Source organism: Panulirus ornatus, chromosome 12 (assembly GCF_036320965.1).
Source record: "Panulirus ornatus isolate Po-2019 chromosome 12, ASM3632096v1, whole genome shotgun sequence".
Classification (NCBI taxonomy): Eukaryota; Metazoa; Arthropoda; class Malacostraca; order Decapoda; family Palinuridae; genus Panulirus; species Panulirus ornatus.
In genome coordinates this window covers 46023525-46042989 of record NC_092235.1, presented here as the reverse complement: position 1 = coordinate 46042989, position 19465 = coordinate 46023525, and the positions used below count along the sequence as shown (strand labels likewise).

The 19465-nt window shown below is 39.5% G+C and overlaps 2 protein-coding genes across 7 annotated transcripts in view; one reads left to right on the top strand and one right to left on the bottom strand.

The window, feature by feature from the left end:
* Frmd5 (FERM domain containing) overlaps positions 1 to 8622 on the bottom strand; it is a 362433-nt gene extending 353811 nt beyond the window's left edge. For 3 of the 6 annotated variants that reach the window (XM_071667827.1, XM_071667830.1, XM_071667831.1), the window contains exon 1: positions 8444 to 8614. In XM_071667827.1, coding sequence (XP_071523928.1) covers positions 8444 to 8539 — 96 coding nt within the window. In that variant the 5' untranslated portion in view covers positions 8540 to 8614. Of the gene's footprint in view, positions 1 to 8443 lie in introns of all 6 variants that reach the window. The other 3 variants (XM_071667829.1, XM_071667832.1, XM_071667828.1) reach the window with 2 other exon arrangements.
* A 207-nt stretch (positions 8623 to 8829) lies between these two features.
* Positions 8830 to 19465, top strand: part of QIL1 (MICOS complex subunit MIC13 homolog QIL1) — a 28054-nt gene continuing 17418 nt past the window's right edge. The window contains exons 1-2 of the mRNA XM_071667825.1: positions 8830 to 9160; positions 13769 to 13910. Coding sequence (XP_071523926.1) covers positions 9135 to 9160; positions 13769 to 13910 — 168 coding nt within the window. The 5' untranslated portion in view covers positions 8830 to 9134. The remainder of the gene's footprint in view (positions 9161 to 13768; positions 13911 to 19465) is intronic.

Here is a 19465-nt window from a genome sequence, read left to right as displayed (position 1 = left end):
TCCCCTTTAGTTTCCTTCTACAACACGTGAGGAATGCGTGGGAAGTATTCTTTCTCCCCTATCCCCAGTATATACAGTATAAGAAGTAAAACAGTATTACTGAGCTGCCTTGTCACTTGTCAAAGAAACAGAAATAAACAAGCTAGAGATAATCTAAATGTTTTCCACATGCAAAACTAATGAAATGAAATATATGAACTATATGAAAGGTTAAAGAAACTCAATGTATACAGCCTGGAAAGAAGGTAAAGATACATGATAATAAATGCATGGCAGCAGGTGGAAGACATGAGGAGAAATGTCATGGATCTAAAAGCACATCAAAAAAAAACATTACTCAATTTGGTATTATACCAGTGAACATACCAAACAGGACATCAGATAAATATATATGAGTATCCAGCAAAAAGGTAGAAAGACGATTCAGTGCAATATCAGAACTTAAAAAAAGACATACAGGGAGCAACAAAAGAAACATTTAAAAGAGGACAAGATAAATGACTAAGGTCAATTGTTGTTGAAACTTGGAATGAAAATTATGGAAAAGTGCATGGAAGATGAAAAAAATATCATTTAAATATGGTATTATTCTCTCCACCATCAATTCTGTTGGTGACCACACAACAAAGCAGCAATAAATTTTGCTTCTGATATACATTCTAAACATTTTCATCCATAGGCTTCTAGCTATCATAGTGAAAGTCCACACAATCATCCATGTCTCCATTTGGGTCAATAGCGTTATCTTCTCACAGGACATATCAAGGAAATAACTCTATCCTGTCAAGTGATGGCTGGTGTGATTCTGGGACCTTTCATTACACAAAAGAAAAACCTATTGATGAAAATATCTAATGTCTGTTTCAGAAACAAACTACATTATTGCTGTGTTGTATATTCACCAGCAAAACAAACATATAAACACAAAAATTCAGAACCACTTCGTGAGCAAAATCGAAAGGATGGAATATATGACCTCATACCATGAATGTGTGAAGAACTGTGCCTACAGTTTGTTGCCTTTTGTAGATTATCAAAGAAAATGCATTAAACCTGAAAGCCTCTCAAAAAGGAAGATAAAGAGTTATCAGATCTTCAAGAACACCATGGAATATACTAAATATAATCACCCAAAAATATATGATAGCCTAACCAGGATATTAGAATGACTGTTCAATACAATGCCAGGAGAAATAAGAAATGTGCCTGTAACAACCACACCAAAATTTCAAAGAATACTTTACATACGTTTGAAAGCACACCCAGACGATCCAAGGATAGATAATTATGTAATGCAGATGGCATCCAAGACCACTCATATTAATTAAATACAATGTGTAGTGAGTGCTTCACACCAGCTCTACTAACATGGCAACTTGAAACTTTTCAAATATATATCTTTCTTTTCTTTCATACTATTCGCCATTTCCCGCATTAGCGAGGTAGCGTCGAGAACAGAGGACTGGGCCCCCGAGGGAACATCCCCACCTGGCCCCCTTCTCTATTCCCTCTTTTGGAAAGATATATATATATCTATATATATATATATATATATATATATATTTTTTTTTTTGCTTTGTCGCTGTCTCCTGCGTTTGCAAGGTAGCGCAAGGAAACAGACGAAAGAAATGGCCCAACCCACCCCCATACACATGTATATACATACGTCCACACACGCAAATATACACACCTACACAGCTTTCCATGGTTTACCTCAGACGCCTCACATGCCTTGATTCAATCCACTGACAGCACGTCAACCCCGGTATACCACATCGCTCCAATTCACTCTATTCCTTGCCCTCCTTTCACCCTCCTGCATGTTCAGGCCCTGATCACACAAAATCTTTTTCACTCCATCTTTCCACCTCCAATTTGGTCTCCCTCTTCTCCTCGTTCCCTCCACCTCCGACACATATATTCTCTTGGTCAATCTTTCCTCACTCATTCTCTCCATGTGCCCGAACCATTTCAAAACACCCTCTTCTGCTCTCTCAACCACGCTCTTTTTATTTCCACACATCTCTCTTACCCTTACGTTACTTACTCGATCAAACCACCTCACACCACATATTGTCCTCAAACATCTCATTTCCAGCACATCCATCCTCCTGCGCACAACTCTATCCATAGCCCACATCTCGCAACCATACAACATTGTTGGAACCACTATTCCTTCAAACATACCCATTTTTGCTTTCCGAGATAATGTTCTCGACTTCCACACATTCTTCAAGGCTCCCAGAATTTTCGCCCCCTCCCCCACCCTATGATCCACTTCCGCTTCCATGGTTCCATCCGCTGCCAGATCCACTCCAAGATATCTAAAACACTTCACTTCCTCCAGTTTTTCTCCATTCAAACTCACCTCCCAATTGACTTGACCCTCAACCCTACTGTACCTAATAACCTTGCTCTTATTCACATTTACTCTTAACTTTCTTCTTTCACACACTTTACCAAACTCAGTCACCAGCTTCTGCACTTTCTCACATGAATCAGCCACCAGCGCTGTATCATCAGCGAACAACAACTGACTCACTTCCCAAGCTCTCTCATCCCCAACAGACTTCATACTTGCCCCTCTTTCCAAAACTCTTGCATTCACCTCCCTAACAACCCCATCCATAAACAAATTAAACAACCATGGAGACATCACACACCCCTGCCGCAAACCTACATTCACTGAGAACCAATCACTTTCCTCTCTTCCTACACGTACACATGCCTTACATCCTTGATAAAAACTTATCACTGCTTCTAACAACTTGCCTCCCACACCATATATTCTTAATACCTTCCACAGAGCATCTCTATCAACTCTATCATATGCCTTCTCCAGATCCATAAATGCTACATACAAATCCATTTGCTTTTCTAAGTATTTCTCACATACATTCTTCAAAGCAAACACCTGATCCACACATCCTCTACCACTTCTGAAACCACACTGCTCTTCCCCAATCTGATACTCTGTACATGCCTTCACCCTCTCAATCAATATCCTCCCATATAATTTACCAGGAATACTCAACAAACTTATACCTCTGTAATTTGAGCACTCACTCTTATCCCCTTTGCCTTTGTACAATGGCACTATATATATATATATATATATATATATATATATATATATATATATATATATATATATATATATATATATTTTTTTTTTTTTTTTTTTTCAAACTATTCGCCATTTCCCGCGTTAGCGAGGTAGCGTTAAGAACAGAGGACTGGGCCTTTTTTGGAATATCCTCACCTGGCCCCCTCTGTTCCTTCTTTTGGAAAATTAAAAAAAAAAAAAAACGAGAGGGGAGGATTTCCAGCCTCCCGCTCCCTCCCCTTTTAGTCGCCTTCTACGACACGCAGGGAATACATGGGAAGTATTCTTAATCCCCTATCCCCAGGGATATATATATATATATATATATATATATATATATATATATATATATATATATATATATATATATATATATATTAATGGCTAAATAATTTTTCATATATAAACATCACATACTAAAGTGGATAAACTTAGTTTGGAATGCTTGACAAACTGTTCACTCCACTCCTATCCCAATCCACCACCATCTACCTCCAACACTCATCATCAGCATTCTTAATAAGATTATTCAAATACTGTCTGATTTACCAATGAAATGGCAATAGCTGTTGAATCAGAGTCCACTTTATATAATGATAGAGTGTGGTATATTGATGCTAAGCTGTTTCATGTATAATCCATATATGAGAATTATATAAGTAAAACTTTTGGTCACAAACATAACCTCCTTATAACATGGATTTCAATTTCTTATACAATGATATTCTACAAGCATGGTAGATCTTCAGGAACATAACCTTATCATTCTGCAAGGTCTTCCAGTAAACCCAATAAATAATGCAACCAACAATACAGAGTAAATGAAGAACAAACAGAAAAACACAATAAAATCACACAAACAATGTAAGACATGGAATCTATTCATTCTGAATTCTTCATGAGTATATGAGGGATGATAATACAACAGTTGTCAATCAAATGAAGCATGGATAAATAAGATAATAAAGAATGAAGCAGAAATAAATGGCTATGAGACTTACAGAGCAGACATATATTATATAAATTTAGCAAGGTGTTGTAGCAATATATGTCGAGCAAGTTAGGACAAAAATTAACAAAAATATAAGAAGTTAGTTTGGGGGTGAAGTTTAAGGGTAGATTACATCAAGTTATGTTGGGGTAAGGATTAAACTGGATTGCCTCCTTTAAACATTGGTCTGTGTAGTGAGGCTGAATGTGGATGTATTGTGAGGTTGGGTTCAGTTAGGGCATGGAATAGTCAGGAGTGCTCTCTTTACACAATGACCTGTGTATTGAGGTTCAAAATGAGATTCGGTTGGGTAGGGTGAGTACTGGCCCAGATTGCTCCCTATACACATTGGACTGTGGGATGAGGTTGAAAGTGAAGCTGGGTTAGGTTTGGGTGAACATTGCCCTGGATTGCTCCCTCCCTTTACACACTAAATTTACTGAGGAAGCTGTCAAGACGAGATACATATCAAGTGAGACAACAAGGAGCAGAAATGCTAAACAAGATCTGAGAATCATGAGATGATGACATGAGAGGTTCATCCTAACAATTCAAACATGACCTGAAATATATCAATAGAAGTATATGTTATGAGGCTGAAGGTGAGAATGAAGGCAAGGCTGACTTAAGAAAGGGTGACCTCCCTTCAAACACTGGCTTGTGTGGTGTGGTTGGGTTCAGATGGGGTGAGCACTGTCAAGGACTGATCCCTTAACACTCTCGGCCATGTTCTGAGGTTACAGGTGAGGATGGATTAAGTGAGGGTGAATGTAGGTCTATATTGTTTCTTTTACTGATTATCCTCTGTGGTGAGGTTGGGTTAAGATAAGCAATGACTGGATTGGTCTCTTTATATACTGCTTTTTGATTAGGTTGCAGGTGAGACTGAAAGTGAGGTTGGGTTAGCTATGGGTGAACTTTAGCCTGGAGTATCTCCCTCTACAGACTAGGCTGCATGGTGAGGTTGACAGTGAACTTATGGGTGAGTACTGGCCTGGACTGCTACCTTAATGCAATGTTGTGTAGGGTGAGGCTGAGGTTGAAGGTGACAATCAGTTAGGTTAGGCTGAGCGCTGTCACAGATTACTCCCTCAACACAGTAGCTTGTGTAATGAGTTTGGCTTAGTTAAGGGTAAGGACCAACCTGGATTGATCCCATGACACACTGATGAGGTTGAGAATAAGATTGGGTTAGGTTAGGGTGAGCTTTGCCCAAGATTGTTCCCTTTACACAGTGGCCTTTGTAGTGAGATTGAGAGAAAAGCTCAGTTAGCTTAGCATTAGTACTGCCCTGGATTGCTCCCTTTACACATTGGCATGCATGATGAGGGTGAGGATCTTGAAGGAGTGAGCATTGGCCTGAGTTGTGAGAGTGAGAATAAAGTTGGGTTAGGCAAGATTGAGCACTGGCCTGGACATCTCCTTTTACTCTATGACCTGTGTGATGAGCCTGAGGATGACACTGGGTTAGGTTAAGGTAAGCACTGCCTGGACTGTTCCCCTTACACATATGTTGGCCTGTGTGTTGAGGTTGGTTAGGTCAGTGTGAGCACTGACCTGGAGAACTCTTTTTTACATACTTGCCTGTGTGATGGGGATGAGGGTGAAGTTGAGTTATGTTAGGGTGTGCAATGACAAGGGCTGCTCCCTTTAGACACTGGGTTTCTGTGGTGAGGTTGACTTAAGCTAAGGTAAGCAATGGCTTGGATTGATTGGACTGATCCCTTTACACATTGGTCTGTGTAGTGAGGTTGAGGATAATGTTGAGAGTGAGGTTCAAGGTGAAGCACAGTCAAGGTAGGGTGACCAATGACCTGGACTACTCCCTTTATACACTAACCTGTGTAATGAAGTTGAAGGTAAGGCTAAAGGTGAGACTGAGTTAGTTTGGGGTGAGGTTTACACACTGTCCTCTGTATGATAAGGTTGAGGACGGGATTGAAGGTAAACTTTGGATAGGATAAAGTGAGCCTTGGCCTGGATTGCTCCCTTTACACATTGTTCTGTATGGTTAGGATAAAGATGAGGTTAGGTTAGGTGAGCATTTGCCTGGATTGTTCCTTTTACACAATGGTCAGTGAAGTGAGGTTCAAGATGAGGTTGGGTTAGGTTTGGGTGAGCATTGGCTTTCATTATTTCCTTTACACATTGGCCTGTGTGGTGAGGCTGAATATAAGTTTAGGTTAGGTTCGGGTTATCATTGGCATGGATGGCTCCCATAACAAACTGGCCTGTGTGATGAGGCTAAGAATGTGGTTGGGTTAGGTAATGGTGAGCATTCGCCAAGTCAGTATTTCCCTTTACTCATTAGCCTATATGAAGAGAATGAAGGTGAAGCTGAAGAAGAGGTTGGGTTGAGTTAGGGTGAACACTGGCCCTGGATTGCTCCCTGTGCAGACTGCCTCTGGAGTGAAATTAAATCATCTTAGGGTGGGCAGTGACCTGGATTACTCCTTTTACACATTGCCTGTGTGATGAGGTTGAAGGTGATGTTACAGATATAGCTGGATTAGGTCAGGGTAAACATTATCCCAAATTGCTCCCTTTACAAGCTGGCCTGTGAGACGAGGTTCAGGATAACGTAATGTAAAGGTGAGCATTGGCCTGGGCTGCTACCTTTACACATAAGCCTTTATGTTCAGATTAAGGGAAACATTGAGGATAAGGTTAAAGATAATTTGGGTTATGCTATGGTATGCACTGACCTAAACTGCTCCTTTTAAACAGTGGCCTATGTGATAAGGTTAAGGGTAAGCATTAACCTGTATTGTTTCCTTTACAAATTTGCCTGTGTGGTGAGGTTAAGGATATTGCCGAGTGTGAGGCTGAAATTAAGTCTCTAAGAGTGAGCACTGGCCTGGAATCCTCCCTTTACACATTGGCCTGTGCAGTGAGGTTGAGGACACAGGTGAGGGTAAAAATGATGTTGGGTTCAGTTTAGAGTGAGCACTGGCCTGAGTGGTGAGGTTTAGGGTGAAGGTGAGATTGGCTTAGGTTTGGGGTAACCTTGGTTTAAATTGTTCCCTGTGCACAATGGCCTGTGTGGTTAGGCTGAGAGAAAGCTTTGGTTAAGTTAGGTTGAACATTGGCCTGAAATGTTCCCTTTACATATGAGCCAGTTTGATGAGGTTAGAAGTAAGGTTGGTTTAGTGTGAGCACTGGCATGGATTGTTCCTTTTGCAAACTGGCCCGTGTGGTGAGGTGAGGGATAGGTTAGGGTGATTACTGGTAAGGATTACTGCATTTATATACCGATTTGTGTGATAAGGCTTTGGGCAAAGTTGTAAGTCAGGATAGGTTATGCAAGAGTTAACAATGGATTGACATGCCCTCTTCACACACTTGCCTCTGTAATGTGGTTGAGGGTGAAGTTGAAAATGATGTTTTGATAAGATAGGTTAAGCATTGATTGGATTGCTCCCATTGTGGTGAGGTTGAAATAGGTTAGGGTGAGCCTGGAATGCTCCCTTTACACACAGGCCTGGGTGGTGAAGTTGAGAAGGGGCACTGGCCTGGATTCCTTCCTTCGCACACTGATAAGTGTGACGAAGCTGGGTTAGGTTAGGGTGAGCATTAGCCTGGATTGCTCCCTTTACACACTGGCCTGTGATGAGGGTTGAGGGTGACAATGAATGTGAGGATGGTTAGGTCAGTGTGAACATGGGCCTGGATTGCTCCCTTCACATACTGGTCTGTGTGTTGAGGTTGGATAAAGTTAGAGCAAGCACTGGCTGCCTCTGATGAGGTTGAAGGTACGGATGAGCTAGGATTGTGATAGCATTGGCCTGGATTTATCCCTTTACACACTGGCATGTATGATGAGATAAAATTAGAGTAGTGTTATGTTAGTGGGAGCATTGGCCTGATATGCTCCCATTAGGCATCGTCCTGTATGGAGAAGCTGAGGGTAAGGCTGTTAGATTGGTGAGCATTGGCCTGGATTTCTCTCTTTACACATGGCCTGTGTGATTTTGTGGTTGAGGTTGATGATTAAGTTAGAATGAGCAATGGCCTAGATTGCTCATTTACTTACTGGCATGTGCAGTGACTTTTCCTGACCGGTGACTGTCCTTGGTTCCTTATAAGGTGTCTTTAATTTTCAATAAGTTGTAAAAGTCCATTTTCATACGAGTATAAATATTTGTAAGTCTCAAACACCTTTTCTCCTTCTTTAGCAGGATATGTCGATTCACCAAAAAATTAACTGTACCACAGGAAGTAAATAATTATCACCCAGATTGGCTGTCAAGCATCATGGACTATGAAACAATAAACTCGTCATAACGGTAGTAAATCACAGAGCTTAGCCTTCTCTCAAGCCCATTTAAATTCACTACCAAACTTACCTGAAATTCACATTCTAATATCTCGTTGTCATCTAGAAGGCGTATTGTACACTTATAGTCTATACCGTGGTCCTTCTTGTTCCCTAACTTAAGCATATTTATAAAAATAATTGGAGTGACACCATACAACAGGCGCACGTCATGACAACTGACAGCTACAGAGTGCAGCAGACGACGTAAACTTAGACGACGCGTTCCATTAATATGTAGTAATAGTTATGTCATAAATATAGGCATCCAAAAGAAATAATTCATGCCCCAATTTTCAAGGAATGTATACCATAAAAATTGTAATGTTCCCTTTTTGTTCAAGATGATTCGCAAAACTTTATTTATGTGTAATTTAAAAGTTTTTAGTGTTTAACATCAATTCACGGTTAAACAATAACAATATACAATGCACAGGAATTTACATCCTGCGGTCTGTTGGATCTTTTTACATGTAATTAATCAACTAAGTGACTTTATTTCTTTTTTATTTTCAGTCGATAATTAGATGCCAGATTCAACTTTCAGCAGTTGCTTGACATTCGAGTAATATTTTTCTTAGCCAAAAACAAAGGACGAACGTTCGATCAGCTGAGACCATCCAGCCGGAAACGCGAGAGCCGAAATATTGGGCTCTGATAATAAGCAAGAAAAGAACGAACATATTACAGTACCACCATCAAAACTTGTCCAAAAGGGTAATATGAACAAGGTTTTAAAGATTGCATGGTAAGCATTTGCCAGTTGTAAAGTGTCACAAGATACTTTGCAGTTTGTCTTTACGTTACCTTAAATAGGTTGACTTGTACAATGTTAATGCTCGTCTTCGGCTACTTGTCAGAATTCCAGGTTAGGGCTGTTATTGTATTCACTTGGTTCGCAAGAAATGTGTGACAGTGAATTAACCAGCAAATAATTCATATTGCCGCTGAAAGGGGTCGAAATGCTGCTGGCGTAACGGGGGACAGGCTCCCGTTAGGGGAGTGTATAAAAACAGCATTATAAATCAAAAAGAAAAAAGACAACCTTTGGACTTATGCACAGCCTCGCTTGTAACCTCATCCACAACATTTAACATCACACAAACCCTCAGCCTCATCAATTTTCCACACACCGGAGTTATGCGAAGCAAACTGTCTGCTGGCAAATATAAGAAATGCATTACTGTTGATGGATGAGGACGTGTATGGTAAATTATTTTCTCATACAATATCATAACTGGACTGTGCTTCACAAATCTGGTCACTACATCTAAAGAGGCACAATATCTGATGAAGAGGTTTGAATTATAATGAGATACAAAGTCGTCTACCATAAAGGCAAGAAGAGAGAAGGGAACTTGATATTAGCTGTAAGTTTCTAAGTCAGCTGGATGATACTAAGAGTGGACAGGTCTTTAAGAGATGCAGCACTAGAGGTCATGATAAAAGGCCGGACATAAAGCTGCTTAGAAAAGATATTTTACAACTCATGATTTAGTGTTATGGTGGTGGATGGGTGGAATAAACTAACCAGAGACAGTGAAATATGGCAATTTACAAAGGTTTGAAATGCCATCTGGTTGCATAGAAAGTACATGGGATGAGGATCATGAATGTAAAACTGCCACCACCTGTACAAATAGGTAATTATATGGGATAAGGTGAAAAGTGCAGTCCAGGGCATTGGTCAGCCTAACATAACCCTCATCCTTGTGCACAACCTCATCCTTAATCTCGCCCTTAACCTTACCAAGTGTGCTTTGGATCAATGTGCTAATTGCCACTCAAAATAGAGTCTCCCCTCAGGACAGTGTAAGAAAACAGCAATTTTGGCCAATATTCAACAAGAGACTGCAATGAAAATTCAACTCACACAGAATAGGGGAGGGAGGCACTGTGTACATAAATTAGTAACTAGCTCACTAGCATAAAGTAACGTATGATTTTGAATGGCAGAACCTTTGTCTAGCGAAACATAACAAGTGGGGTGCCATTAGGTTGGTCTTTGGCCTTCTTTTCGTAATATATATATGAATTATCTTGAATTGAGTCTGGGATGTAAGATCTCCAAATTTGCTGATGATACAAAATTAGGAGGCAGAGCTTTAAATGAGCAACACTAATTCAGAGAGATCTTAACACACTAGCAGAGTGCTCACACAAATGACATGAAATTAATCAAAGACAAGTTATGCTATTTGGAGATGAAAATACTAAAGATAACTATCAAATACTGTACAGTATTCAGAAATTTAGTGCTTAAAGCAAATGTAGATTAGGATTTTGGGAGTCATAATGAATAATTATTTAAAGTATACTAGATAGTCTTTGTACAATGACACTATGCATGCATTCTACCAATCCTCAGGCACTTCACCATGAACCATACATACATTGAATATCCTTACCAACCAGTCAACAACACAGACACTCCCTTTTTTAATAAATTCCACTTCAGTGCCATCCAAACTTGCTGCCTTGCCGGCTTTCATCTTCCGCAAAGCTTTCACTACCTCTTCTTTGTTTACCAAACCATTTTCTTTGACCCTTTCACTTTGCACACCACCTCGACCAAAACACCCTATATCTGCCACTCTATCATCAAATACATTCAACAAACCTTCAAAATACTCACTCCATCTCCTTCTCACTGCACCACTACATGTTATTACCTCCCCATTAGCCCCCTTCACCGATGTTCCCATTTGTTCTCTTGTCTTACGTACTTTGTTTACCTCCTTCCAAAACATAATTTTATTCTCCCTAAAATTTGTTATTACTCTTTCACCCCAACTCTTTTGCCCTCTTTTTCACCTCTTGCACCTTTCTCTTGACCTCCTGCCACTTTCTTTTATACTTCTCCCAGTCATTCACACTACTTCCCTGCAAAAATCATCCAACGCCTCTCTCTTTCACTAACTGAGGTGATAAAGGTGAGTGTTCAAATTACATAGGCATTAGTTTGTTGAGTGTTCCTGGGAAATTATGTGGGAGGGTATTGATTGAGAGGGTAAATGCATGTACAGAGCATCAGACTGGGGAAGAGCAGTATGGTTTCAGAAGTGGTAGAGGATGTATGGATCAGGTGTTTGCTCCGAAGAATGTATGGGAGAAAGACTTAGAAAAAACAGATGGATTTGTATGTAGCATTTATGGATCTGGAGAAGGCATATGATAGAGTTGATAGAGATGCTTTGTGGAAGGTATTAAGAGTATATGGTGTGGGAGGTAAGTTGCTAGAAGCAGTGAAAAGTTTTTATCAAGGAAAGTGATTGGTTCCCATTGAATGTCGTCTTGCACCAGGGATGCGTGATGACTCCATAGCTGTTTAATTTGTTTATGGATGGGGTTGTTAGGGAGGTGAATGCAAGAGTTTTGGAGAGAGGGGCAAGTATGCAATCTGGTGTGGATGAGAGGGCTTGGGAAGTGAGTCAGTTGTTGTTCGCTGGTGGATGATTCAGGTAAGAAACTGCAGAAGTTGGGCGTGTGTGGACATCTATGTAGATACATGTGTATGAGGGTGGGTTGGGCCATTCTTTCATTTGTTTCCTTGTGCTGCCTCGCTGTGGCGGGAGACAGCAACTAAGTACAGTAAATATAGATAACTGAACTGTATACAGTGTAACAGCAAAGTAGCAAAGGAAACAAAATGCTTAGTTACATAGCTTGAAATATTGACAACAACACACTAGAAAGAATTTTGATTTTTTTTTTTTTTTTTTTGCTTTAAGAAGACCACACCTTGAATATGCAGCCCACTTCTGGTTCCCATACCATTGAAAGGATGTGGCAAAAGTAGAACAAATACAAAGATGGGCAGCAAGATTGATTGTTGCTTAGAGAAATCTGACATATGAAAGGTGGTTAAGAAGATTTAATATCTTTTTTCTTAAGAAGCATAGACTTCAGGGAGACAACATGTTTTCAAAATTTTGTTTAATTCAGTAAGGTTAATCTTGAGAATCCTTTTGAAATACAATAGAATTCGAGGACTGGGACAAAGGGAATAAAATCTAAAGATGTATTACTGATGTGGGGAAAAAAAGTTTGCAAACAGTTGTATGAAACCACAATTAGTTACCACCAGATGTTTTCAATGATGAAGCCAGTTCAACAAATTTATTGATAGTTTGAGTATCTACTACATGAAAACAAGAAAGAAAAAATGTACATATGAATTGATCCTTTTAATTTCATTCCAGACCCTAAGAAGGTAATGTAGTGCAACAGAGGTTGGAATACTGTAGTAAGGTTTTATAGTAGGATTTTTCCTTCTGTTCTAACTTGGTAAATTCCATGTAGGCTCACTTCATAAGTGCATGGTTTTTCTTCCATCCTTTTTTCTGCCAGCTGTTGTTAGAGGGAGTAGAGGTTTAAGAGAAAATCCTCTTATTGTTCTCTCTTTTAATTTCTTAGAAATATGAATTTAGTATACAACTTTTGAACAAGGATCCTAAAATGGGCATAGATGCCATCTGTTTTTCCCATATATTCCCTAATTGCTGCTCCCCCATCATATCCATCCATTGCTTCCCATCCTTTCCATTCATCAATCCCCTTCCTCCCCAGCCATTGCTCCTCCTTTCTTTGTACTCATTCCTCTACTGTTCCTCCCACTCACAGCTCAACAATCCCTCCCAATCTCTGCTCCAGCCTTCTCACATAGTGCTTCACCTTCACCCTCCCCTCTCACTGCTCCTCAACCCTTCCCAGCTGCTGCTTCTCCACTCACAGATCCCTTACCACCTCTACCTCTGTTTCCTCACCTTACCTACTTACTCTTTTCTAGCCCTCCCTGTTCACTGCTCTTCCACCGGATCCATTAGGTACTTTCTCATTCTCCTCACTGTTCCTTCACCCTCCCCACTTCCTGACCCCACCCACCCCTCTCACTGCTTCCCCACCCTGCTTACTGCTCCCCCACCCTCCCTACTGACTGCTTCCCCATTTTCCCTACTCAGTCCTCTTCCACCCTCCCAACCCACTGTTCCCCAACTCACTGCTTTCCCATCAATCCCTCTTCCCCACTGACACAATTTTTTTTCTTATGTGCTGATTCTTAAGCAAACCTTTGTATAATGTGTCAGATTTTATGAAGTGATCATTAGGCATTAGGCTTACTACTGGGTTCAACATGGCAACTTGTTATGGGTGTGAGGATTTTTGTGCCAGCAATTTTGGATTCAATTCTTCTGTTGGCATGACTTATAGATTTATGTAGGATCCCCTTTATTGGGCAACATAGATCTTCTAGAGGTCTGGTTAAATATTACTTTTGGACAAACTCAGACATTTCTAAGTATTGCTTCAATTGACAAGTTTTCTTTCATTTCTAATTATTTTTCTTGTATTTCAGGTTTGCCACAAAGGTTGGCATTGGTGGTGGTGTTGTTTATGTGACCGTGGATCAAGGCATATGGGGTAATAGTCGCCAGACTGTAGCCACATATGACAGACTTTATGACATCATGCCAGGAACAAAGAGTGTATCTGAAAAGGTATTTTTTTCTTTTAGTTATAGAAGATGACTCTATGATAGTTACCCATGTATGCTTTACAGTGAAGTATTGTTGAATTATCAATTAAATATAATTACAGTACATTAGGTGCATATCTGTTAGGGATAATGGATGGCGTTTTTCATATAAATTGGCTTTTTAGCAATTATGAAGCCACAGTAGGTTTTGATTATATGCATTTCAGTTATCCTTAGTTGAATGATTTATAAAGATTAGAAGAGGCTTTAGCCACAATTCTTGGATGACCACAAAAATACAATTAAAATTTTCAGCAAAGGAGCCAGCACAATTAAAAAGAAGACATGTCCCTGTATACTTTACAGACTACAAAATTTTAAGTTACCAGTGCTTGGTACTTGTCTGCGTGATGTCATTGTTTTTGACTGAACTACAAACCAGTTCGTTTGTTTTTATTTTTGCCCATCTAGTTGTGTATGTGGTGTCAGCATTTCTGTCTCTGATTTTGTGTTCCCAGAATCCTTGTATGGAGATCCCTCTGCATTCGGGTATTATGATTGTCTTCTGGGTGGTTTCTTAGATCTCATAAGAAAGGGAGAATGAAGTTCTTTGATGGGATGGCATTAGCTTAAGTAGAAAGGTTCTTGTATAGAGTCTCCTCTGTGTTTTGATGCTTGCAGTGATGGATGGTAGCCACATTTGAGGTGTGATAGTGCCACACGTTTTTATATTTTTGTTGATTTGGAAGGGTTTATCTTGGGATGGAGTGTGCTCAAAGTAGTTAGGAAGGTAACTGAAAAGTGTTTAGTAGATGATGTGCATATGAATATTTAGTTTAAAATATGAAAAAATATGAAAAATATGAAAATTTAGTTTAACTGGTATTGGTGGGTAGAGAGAAGGTATGGTTGTGTAGGCCATTAAAGTGTAAGGCTGGGGTGCATTTCTTGTTTCTAGGTGAGGATGGGTGATTGTCAGGGATGGATAGGTCATGTGCAGCTACATTATATTGTGTACCTGTCATGTCTAAATATGTCTGCAGTGGTAGGATTTGGGTTTCTGCACATAGGTAAGAAGTAAAACTCCTTTCTTACAGACTTAATTGTATTAGAATTTGACGATGTGGCTCTTTTGGACCACGTCAGACTAAGTTTGGGTTGCAATAGAAAAGTCTTTTAACTTCCATTAAACTGCATTTGTACTTCTATAATGTTGGACCCATCAGACTATGTTTGGGATGTAATAGAATGGCCCATTAGCTCCTGACTTCAGTCCAGGATTCTGGGTGTTATGAGCACATGTGACAGCCTATGGTACAATATCCTATTGTATGCAGGTCAGTAAAAAGACAATCCATCTTTGATATATTTTGACATTTTTTCATATCATTATTATACTCTATTGCCATTTCCTGTGTCACTGAGGTAGCATCAGGAAACAGACGAAGGTTTTACTTTAACAAAGGAAGGAACAGAGAAGGGGGCCAAGTGAAGATTTTCCCACTTAGGCTCAGTCCTCTGTTCCTAACACTACCATGCTAATGCGGGGAATGATGAATATGTATGAAAAAAATGTATCTGTACATATCCACTCATGTACACGCGTACATTTCCTGTGTCACTGAGGTAGCATCAGGAAACAGACGAAGGTTTTACTTTAACAAAGGAAGGAACAGAGAAGGGGGCCAAGTGAAGATTTTCCCACTTAGGCTCAGTCCTCTGTTCTTAACACTACCATGCTAATGTGGGGAATGATGAATATGTATGAAAAAAATATATATGTACATATCCACTCATGTACACGCGTATGCATGGGTGCCCATGTGCAAACATGCGCATGCATATACATGTCAACATGTACATGTATGCACATATATGTGATCGTGCTTGCTTGCCTGTGTCCATTCCTGTTGCTGCCCCGCCACACAAGAAACAGCATTGCTACCCCCCCCACCCCTTGCTTCAGTAAGGTGGTGCTGGGAAAACAGACGGAAGGGGGCCACATTCGTTCACACTCAGTCTCTGTCTGTCATGTGTAATGCACCGAAACCACTGCTCCCTATCCCCATCCAGGCCCCACAGACCCTTCCATGGTTTATCCCAGATGCTTCACATGCCCTGTGGTTTCGGTGCATTATACATGACAGCTAGAGACTGTGTAAATGAATGTGGCCTTTGTTGTCTTTTCCTAGCACTACCTCGCGCACATGTGGGGGAAAGTGATTGTTATTTCATGTGTGGCGGGGTGGTGATGGGAATGAATAAAGGCAGACGGTATGAATTATGTACATGTGTATATATGTATATGTCTGTGTGTGTATATATATGTATACGTTGAGATGTATAGGTATGTATATTTGCATCATCATCATGCAGGGTTCCCACGCCTCCGGGAAAACGGGAAAAACCCGGGAATTTTATTTGAGGTGCTCCTGGCCAGGAAAAGGCCTGGAAAATGCGTAAAATTGAAAATATCCTAGAAAAACCCTTGAAAAGGAAGTTAGGAAAAGGTTACTTCCCTCGGGCCTCATTCGTCCCTTGCTTTCGTACCCTGAATATACTTTATTGCTACGTTGCGGCTTTTTTGTGGGGCGAGTTGTATGCCGTGTCTGACTATGCAAACCTTTGGCCATATGTATGAACTCTTTTACTCTTTTATCATGGATAAGCTAGTGTTGAACATGGCTTTTTTATTAACAAGGAAGTAATGGTACAGAATCTGTCTGAAGACTCTCTTAGAGCAAAGCGTATGATAAAGGATCATATCAGAGGTAATGGTAGTATAAAGTCTGTATGCATAACAAAAGAGCTAATACAATCCTTGGTAGCATGCCAAAGATATCTATCCTACTTAGAAGGGAAAAAAAACTGTCAAGAGAATGAAAGAAAGGGTGAGAAGAGAAAACAGGTTGAGGAAGAGCTAAAAGTTTTGAGAATGAAGGCCAAGGTTTTAGAATCTACAATGTCAATGCTTGTCTCAGATGCTGACAAAACAGCAGAGAGAGCAGAACAACTGCAGTCAGTTTCTCTTATAGCTAAGTCAAATTGTTTGCACCAGAAAGCAAGAGAAAAAGATGAAGAGCTTCAAGAAGTGCGAAAAGTAATAGATGAAAAATCTCAAATTCTTTCAGATTTGTAGGATATAATGTACAATTTAATGACATGCCAGCTAATGTTATGTTCGATCTGCTCTTTTTGTGTGAGCTCATTTTGATACCTCATGTAACAACTTGATTGATTTATGAAGACCTACGGTGATGTTTCATAAAACTGTTTGCTCTCTTTTTTAAGGATCATTGAATTGTGCTGGAGTCTATGGAATGGCTGTAATATTTTTTGAAAATTTCCAATAATAACCAAGATCTAAGTGGCCAACTACATGTACATGCATTGTTTGCTTAAAATTTGAGGCATTTTTTCTCCTTTCATTGCTGTACTTTTTTCAAGAATAGTGGTGTGAAAATACTATTCTCATTTGTGAAGTTGTTCTTGCATAGTTGATAGGTGAGAACTCATTTTTTACCTTCTTTCTTTGCTCATGTATTTGTGAAAAAAACATTCATATTATTTACCTACACAAGTATTATGATTTTACATTTTGCATTGCTAATAACAGTTTAAGAATATTCTAGATAAGAATTATTTCAAAAACTGTTCATATTTTTGCAGTTGTTTTTGTTTTACAGTTTACGTTTTTGTTGTTGATTAGTTTTATTTTTTGTTATGAGTTAGTTGCACTCAAGATTTATGATTAAAAAATAAATTGTATGATTTTTAAAGTGTTTAATTCTTTAACAATGAAAGACAAAAGTTGAACAACCAAATTTTTATGTACGTCAAAAAAAAGAGAGAAAAACATTGGCTTCTGAATACATGATGTGCATCTGCAATAAGCATGCTCAAAGTACATGTAGGAAACTTTGTCTTTGTGGTTATGAATTATGTTTGCCCACTAAGTAGGTACAAATACAATTGTGTTTGTCCTATCTGTCCATCACAAAAGAACCGAATCATGAAACTTGGTATGCAGATTGGAATACTATAAATTAAGTTGTGCATATTGCCAAGAATTTTTTTAATCCATAACGCCAATTCAGTCTATTCAGCAATACTGATTCAAAATCCTTCTCTAGATTTTTAACACATTTGGTTTGAGCTGTACATGGTCCAAGTAATAATTTATAAAGAATATAGAATATACATGTACAGTAGGAAGACACTAACCATTGAAAACTAGTTGAAGTTCTGAGTCATAAGTTTGTGATTATCCAAGAAGTACCATCATGTACTTATTAACATCAAGAATTGAGAGTATGGTTGATGAAAATGAATTTTTACCAAACTTAGAATAATGATCTTTATGGAAATCCTTTGAACGCTATAGATTTCCAATATTTTAGGTAAATGGCCTTAGTCACAGTGCTGAGTCAGAAAATTTCTGTATTATGCAAATTGGTCATCTTGTGGCTTATAAAGCATAGAAAGCCAGCCTCATACAGAAAGTTCTTGATAGTCCTGTCAATACAAGTCCAATCCTAAATCATTAGAACTAACATGGTAACTAAGTTATGTGTTCCATAGAACAAACACAAACCAATGATCAGTGTTATCCAGATGGTTTGTCCATTGAAGTCCATTTAAGATTAAGTGGGCTGAAAACCCTGTAGAAAATATCCTGGAAAACATTTACAGATCCTGTAAATATCCTGGAAAAAGCCTTGAATTTTATGTCTGTATAAGAGTGTTGTTGTTCGCTGATGATACAGCGCTGGTGGCTGATTCATGTGAGAAACTGCAGAAGCTGGTGACTGAGTTTGGTAAAGTGTGTGGAAGAAGACAGTTAAGAGTAAATTTGAATAAGAGCAAGGTTATTAGGTACAGTAGGGTTGAGGGTCAAGTCAATTGGGAGGTGAGTTTGATTAGAGAAAAACTGGAGGAAGTGAAGTGTTTTAGATACCTGGGAGTGGATCTGTCAGCGGATGGAACCATGGAAGCGGAAGTGGATCATAGGGTGGGGGAGGGGGCGAAAATTCTGGGAGCCTTGAAGAATGTGTGGAAGTCGAGAACATTATCTCGGAAAGCAAAAATGGGTATGTTTGAAGGAATAGTGGTTCCAACAATGTTGTATGGTTGCGAGGCGTGGGCTATGGATAGAGTTGTGCGCAGGAGGATGGATGTGCTGGAAATGAGATGTTTGAGGACAATGTGTGGTGTGAGGTGGTTTGATCGAGTAAGTAACGTAAGGGTAAGAGAGATGTGTGGAAATAAAAAGAGCGTGGTTGAGAGAGCAGAAGAGAGTGTTTTGAAATGGTTTGGGCACATGGAGAGAATGAGTGAGGAAAGATTGACCAAGAGGGTATATGTGTCGGAGGTGGAGGGAACGAGGAGAAGAGGGAGACCAAATTGGAGGTGGAAAGATGGAGTGAAAAAGATTTTGTGTGATCGGGGCCTGAACATGCAGGAGGGTGAAAGGAGGGCAAGGAATAGAGTGAATTGGAGCGATGTGGTATACCGGGGTTGATGTGCTGTCAGTGGATTGAATCAAGGCATGTGAAGCGTCCGGGGTAAACCATGGAA